Genomic DNA, 6,979 nt, shown 5'->3' on the forward strand with positions numbered 1-6,979 from the left:
TTAACTTCTTTCATAGCTACTCAAGAAAAATAAAGTGGAGCTGAAAACGAGCAGAATAGTTCTCCTTTCTACCAGGATGGTCAAATGTACATTAGTATTATAGCTTTTCTGCCATCAGTGGGTTTTTAAAATCTATTTCCTGTTTTGTTTTTGTCCCCCCAGCTTTCACCATGATGATCATCTTGGCAGTAATTCGCATCGGTAAAGACCACGGCGCGGGACACCCACCTGTCGCCTCCTTGTCTGGGGTCCCCAACCTGTTCGGGGTGTGCGTCTACTCCTTCATGTGCCAGCACTCGCTGCCGTCCCTGGTGACGCCCATCTCTAACAAGAAGCGGGTCGGCTCGCTGGTGCTTTTCGACTACGTCCTCATCCTCGGCTTCTACGTGCTCCTCTCGTTCACCGCCATCTTCTGCTTCGATAGCTCGCTGCTCTACGACATGTACACCCTGAACTTCACAGACAACTGCGACGTCTTAGACATCCCGGTGCTGCGCTACTTCCTCGGCTTGTTCCCCGTCTTCACCATCAGCACCAACTTCCCCATCATCGCCGTCACGCTTCGAAACAACTGGAAGACCCTGTTCCACCGAGACGGAGGTACCTACCCGTGGGTGGTGGACCGAGTGGTATTTCCCCTCATTACACTCGTGCCCCCCATCGTGGTTGCCTTCTGTACACACAACTTGGAATCCTTGGTGGGAATCACAGGGTCCTATGCCGGTACAGGGATCCAGTACATTGTCCCAGCCTTCCTTGTCTTTTACGCCAGGCGCCACCTGGAGCCTGTGATGGGCAGAGATGCCATCAACAAGCACCGGTCACCCTTCCGCCACAGCTTCTGGGTGTGGTTCGTTTTGCTGTGGGCTGCCTTCAGCCTCATGTTTGTCACAGCCAACATCATCCTGACTGACACCAAGAAGTGAGAACTCGTATCTGTGTTTCAGTTTGTGGTTCCCGTACAGGAAGCCTTATTGCTGCTGGTTGGGCAGTGTGCCTTTTTTTGAACGTTTGTTGGGTCAATTAAATGTAATTAAGAGTAATTTATCAAATATTTTTTGAAAATTCAATTCAATTTTGTTTATATAGCGCCAAATCACAATAAAAGTCGCCTCAAGGTGCTTTATATTGTACAGCAGATACAGAGAAAAGCCCAACAATCATATGACCCCCTATGAGCAAGCACTTTGGCGACAGTGGGAAGGAAAAACTTCCTTTTAACAGGAAGAAACCTCCGACAGAGGGGCGGGGCCATCTGCTGTGACCGGTTGGGGTGAGAGAAGGAAAACAGAATAAAGACATGCTGTGGAAGAGAGACAGAGGTTAATAACAGGTATGATTCAATGCAGAGAGGTCTGTTAACACATAGTGAGTGAGAAAGGTGACTGGAAAGGAAAAACTCAATGCATCATGGGAATCCCCGGCAGCCTACGTCTATTGCAGCATAACTAAGGGAGGATTCAGGGTCACCTGGTCCAGCCCTAACTATATGCTTTAGCAAAAAGGAAAGTTTGAAGCCTAATCTTGAAAGTAGAGATAGTTTCTGTCTCCCGAATCCAAACTGGAAGCTGGTTCCACAGAAGAGGGGCCTGAAAACTGAAGGCTCTGCCTCCCATTCTACTTTTAAATACTCTAGGAACAACAAGTAGGCCTGCAGAGCGAGAGCGAAGTGCTCTAATAGGGTGATATGGTACTACAAGGTCATTAAGATAAGATGGGGCCTGATTATTTAAGACCTTGTATGTGAGGAGCAGGATTTTGAATTCTGGATTTAACAGGAAGCCAATGAAGGGAAGCCAAAACAGGAGAAATCTGCTCTCTCTTTTTAGTCCCTGTCAGGACTCTTGCTGCAGCATTTTGGATCAGCTGAAGGCTTTTCAGGGAGTTTTAGGACTTCCTGATAATAATGAATTACAGTCGTCCAGCCTGGAAGTAATAAATGCATGAACTAGTTTTTCAGCGTCACTCTGAGACAGGATATTTCTAACTTTAGAGATGTTGCACAAATGGAAGAAAGCAGTCTGACATATTTGTTTAATATGTGCGTTGAAGGACATGTCCTGGTCAAAAGGGACCAAATGTCACATGTTTCATGTTCCACAAAACTAAAGCTGGAACAGTGCATGACAGTTAAAGGGAATTTATTAATAGGATTTTTTGTCAATAAACACCAGACAGTTTGAGTTTTTCACAAAGTTTTGCACTTTTTAAAAATGTATCCAACTGGCTTTTTGTGGCTTTTTAAGCCACAAAAGAAGAGAAAGACATTTAAACCTTCTTTATCACCCACCAGGATTGCTGTCCAAGTATCGGACAAAATTGTCAGCACAACCATCACTGGAGAGCGTTCTTCCAGCAAACGCTTCATTTAAAGCAAACGTATGGCGTAAGATTAGAGTCGGGTGGTGTGACTCACATTACAACAACAACATTACGGGCAACAAAGTAATTCTGAATGCTACAACGTGGAAAAATGAGTTTTTCCTTTGCAGTTAGCTCGATCATGTTGTTATCTGGAGGATTTGTAGACTACTGGGGATTTAGCTGCGACTCTATCGCAGAGCAGGTTGGTTTTATTCAGTTCACCTCTTCAGCAGTAATGGTGCTTCTGAAGTAGCAGCTGACATGTAGCATCACCCTGATACACAAGAATATGAATTATTCCACAGTGTGAAGGGCGTCTGTTCTGTCATCACGCTGGCTCAACAACAACGTGCTGTTTTTGATCTGCAGCAACATATGCTCTCATTGGTAATCTGAGTACTCTAACATGCTACTTAACACGCCGTGCTGCTTAACAGCTCTGTGGGTTGCTCTTAAAGTTTGCCTCATTCATATTCCAAACTATAGAAAAGATCCGACGGACCTCGAGGGCAGAATGTTCCAGTAAAAATATATTAAAGCAAGCGGAAGAGCAGACATGAAAAAGAGCCTGTCACATTCAGACTTGTGCTCTGTTGCAAAACTTGATAATGAGATTGGAACAGGAACCAACAGAAGAAGAAAAACGAAGGGATCGGGGACGATCACTCTTTCATGTCTGACGTGCATGCATTCCTCAGCGGCGGCTGCCTCCAATCTCCTCGCCTCCCCCTGGTGAACAATGAAGCTCCGTCCGTGACAGATCCACTGACAGATAGGCTTCCAGGAGGAGCTCCATCTCTGTTTATCACCTGACACTCGCGCCTGTAGTTCACACACAGGGCATGTCTTCCCGTCTTCTACTCCTCAGCACCCATTCATGACTCTGTCAGCCTCGAGCTGTATCCATCACGCAGCTGCACCTGACAGGATAATGGAGATCTACAGTGCTTCAGCTCTGGCTGTGACGAAGGCATCCGCGGCCAAAAGCGATGGGAGCCAACTGCACAGCTTCATAAAGTGCACGCTGTACTGTACACCAATGGTAACTTCACTGACACTTGGCAGCTTCTTCCAACTTCATTATCGCCCTTACACTTCCATCTTTGACCCGTTGCATGATTCTGTCTGTGTGATTTTCACATTACAGTGGAAATCATCTGGAAATACTTCAGTGAGAAGAGTGAGAAATCTCAGTGAAATTCAAACTAACAGCAGTGCAAAGCGGGCAGATCCCAAATTAAATTTACCTCAACTGTGAGCTGAGCTGTCACAGCATAGAGTAACTTTGACATATGACAGGTTCAGCCACAAAGCGAAGCACGGTGAACAAAACGCTGCTTTAAGGAAAACAGTTGAGATCACAACGCGGCAAAGATGAACGCAATCATGGGCAATGAACTTTCAGCCTTTGGAGACAAACAGCTCTGGAAATAAATGGACAAATGGAAATAAAAAGGCAGCAAGACCGTGTGCCATTGGACAGGGTCAAGTTGGCATTTTACATTCAGTCTGGCATCTAGAACAGAACAGAAGTCCCTCATCAGATAGCAACGTAGTTGCTGCAGGACGGCAACTTAACTGCACAATAATATAAGCAACCTTTGTTTTTATGTAACAACGTAACAACAATGGCCACCAGCTGAGTGAAGTACCTGCTGTGTAGAGACACACATCAGTGCAGACTGACTCAGACTGTTTATGAATCAATCTGTGATTGCAAAATTCAGCATTTAAGAAGCGCAAGAAAGTAGAGCTGGGAGGTGTGTTGCTTTATAACATAGATACAGATTCCTGCTTGGCTGATGTAGTTTGGTTCCATCCGTCCATTTTCTACCACTTAACAGGGTTATGGGCTCACGGAGGCAGCCCTTTCCATCTGCTGCTTCAGCCCCTCTGTTGGATGTAGAGGACTTGCCAGTCTAATAATAAACTCTAGGTTTACTCTAGATTAGCACTACTTCCCTTTATGTAAGGCTTTGACTTTGAGATGCTTAAATCGTGACTGGGTAACACCAAAGTCCTTCTCGAAGTCTTTGCCCAGTTGTTTGGATAAAATAAATAATTATTTAAATAAATGTAATTTCAGTGGATTCAGATCAGCATTAAAACCGCATATAAAGAGTCACAGGTCAAGTTTAATAAAAACCACCTAAAGGTTATCTCCGCCCGGATGCGTGCTCCTCTGTACGGCCGTGAAATTCTCCCGTGGATTTTAATTTCGGATTATTAGTGCGAGTGTCTGAGGCTCCACACCTCGGAGTGTTTGGAACAAATGGAGAATGAGGACAAGTACAGATTTCTACTGCTTTCTGGTGAACCGATGGTAACATGTGAGGTAAATGGAGCTTTTATTTGGTTTGAAGCTGAAGTTTATAAAAGTCCCAGTCAGCCTGATTGAACATCAGATGGTCTGGAAGTATTTCCAGTGGGGAAATAGTTTTGGTTTACAAGGATTTTCTGCACCTTTACTGTGTAAAAACAGCTTTTTTTGTCTGTGGACTTCATAACATTCCTACATTGTCTCACATTGTTTTTGTTTACATCTCAGAATAAAGATCCAGGTCTTGGTTATGTTTATGGTTAAACTGAGCATCTGTCTGTCAAAGGAAGAACGGACATGGTCAGCTGACCCAGCAGAGATATCCACACTTTTAGTCCAAAGCACATTTAAAACGTCCTACAGTATATGCAGCGTGTACAGGATGATTACACGAGACTGTGGGAAAGCATTTTCTTCTGGGTTTTAATTGTTGCTGTTGTTCTCAGCTTGTAGAAGAATTAACAGTTGTGGTCAATTTAAATGCAAACGCAGTTTGAGGGTGTTGGGAGGGTTGAGCGGGTTGAGCAGTGGTTCCAAAGGCGCCGCAGCTTTTTCATCAACTGTAATGCAGTTTAAATTGAAAGGTAATGTGCTGTGACTCGAGTGTTTTTAAGGCACTGCAGCGTCAGTCCAGCACTGCTGAAGGTTACAGGGGCGACGGCGTCTGTGGCGTCAGCAGGACGCGCCGTCTTTAACAAGATCGATCGCCAATAATCGAATTTACTGCAAATATCGGCGGTGGGTCCCGCTGGTGTGACGCCCGCCAGCTACGGTCTGGGTTGAGGGAGGAGCGGTGATGTTTAGAAGCCATTTACATGTTTGCAATCGCCTGAAGTGAAGCGAATAATACGAACACGTGAACCCTGAAAAGATGTTTGAAGCCAGACTCAACATGTGTGTATGTGCGAGCAGAACAGTTATGAAATGTGCCTTTTTTTAAAGAACAGCCCTAAACTTCCTTCTTATCATTTGAAGAGCAGCGTGCCCGACATCATCAGCATTAATCCTTTTCTTTAAAAATGACAATCTGTGTTTGCCAAAAAGAAACTTGTTTTTCTTTTCTTTGTTTTTCTTCCATAAGTTTACATCTTGTGTTCCTGGTATTTGTTTACAGAGATCTGGCTGTAATGTTTCTGCTTTAATGGATATTCTGTTTCTTTTCTTTTTCTGTTTTTTTTTATTATTTGGTTTTTATGACTCACAAAAAAGTTAAATAAATGAAATAAATGATTTATATTCATCTGAAGTGCATCAGCCTCGAAGGAAAACTCTGCTTTCCTAACCCTCGGTGACTTCAGCCTTTTGTCAAACATTTAGGACTCAAACAAATCTGGTCTCTATTGTACCGTCATTTTCTAGTAACCGCTGAGATACGCTGCATGACCACATGAACAAAGTGGCTCAAGATAACTTTCTCTTTTGTGCTACAGCATCAGCTCTGTTGTGTTTCTCAATTTGTGATAAAGACTTGGAAGCTGATTTCCATTTGTTGTCCCTGGTGGAAGTCCAGGTTGACGTACTGTATCGACTGTTACTTCAAAACTGATCGAGTTTGTTAATGGAAAAGAAAAATCATATTTTTCTCTGTGTTTTGAAACCTTGTGTGATGACGAGGGACGGATCGGACTGAAATCTTTGGCTTCGTTACATTTAGAATGACGAAAATGTGCAAAATTGATCCGAATACGATGCCTGAGCCCATAAACTCATGAAAGGTTTCCACAGACCTTCTATAGGAGCAGACGTTACATCTGCGTTCTGCTGCGTCCACCTTTTATACAGCCCGCGGTTACGTCATGTGAGAGAATACCATCATTGCATCATGTCAGTTTGTGCAGCATCTTGTCTCCGAGATATTCCACGATCAGCTGTGAGTGGATTATATCACAGTGGAAGTGTTTAGGAACCACAGCAACTCAGCCACAGAGTGAAAAACCTCAGAGGGTTACAGAGGGGGGCACTGAATGCATGAAAGGGACCAACTGCAAACAACCTCTGGCATTAACATCAGCACAAAAACTGTGGGCCGGGAGCTTCATGACGTAGGCGTCACTGGTGGAGTAGCTCCTGTCGGTGTTGAGGTGGCCCACCGACAGGACACCAGTCCAGAACCTGTTTCATGCATTTCTGCCAAAACTAAAAACCGGAACGGCACCACCAGATCGCTGAAAATTCAAACCAAATAAGAGGAGCCGCTGCAGGACATTTTAGAGTAAACAAGCTAACACAGCACAAACAGCACCGTGATAGGCCAGATGTTTTCTATTGTTTACATTTCTAAGGTCCAGACAGGTC

The 6,979-nt window shown here is 44.2% G+C and overlaps 1 protein-coding gene across 2 annotated transcripts in view; it reads left to right on the plus strand.

Annotated features, from left to right (window-relative positions):
• Window positions 1-5,924, plus strand: part of slc38a12 (solute carrier family 38 member 12) — an 86,218-nt gene extending 80,294 nt beyond the window's left edge. For both annotated transcript variants that reach the window (XM_084925099.1, XM_084925100.1), the window contains exon 10: window positions 163-5,924. In XM_084925099.1, coding sequence (XP_084781225.1) covers window positions 163-926 — 764 coding nt within the window. In that variant the 3' untranslated portion in view covers window positions 927-5,924. The remainder of the gene's footprint in view (window positions 1-162) is intronic.
• Window positions 5,925-6,979: the final 1,055 nt, after the last annotated feature.

The sequence above is a fragment of the Perissodus microlepis genome, chromosome 4, assembly GCF_051167445.1.
Source record: "Perissodus microlepis isolate ML-2025 ecotype Zambia chromosome 4, ASM5116744v1, whole genome shotgun sequence".
NCBI classification, from domain to species: domain Eukaryota; kingdom Metazoa; phylum Chordata; class Actinopteri; order Cichliformes; family Cichlidae; genus Perissodus; species Perissodus microlepis.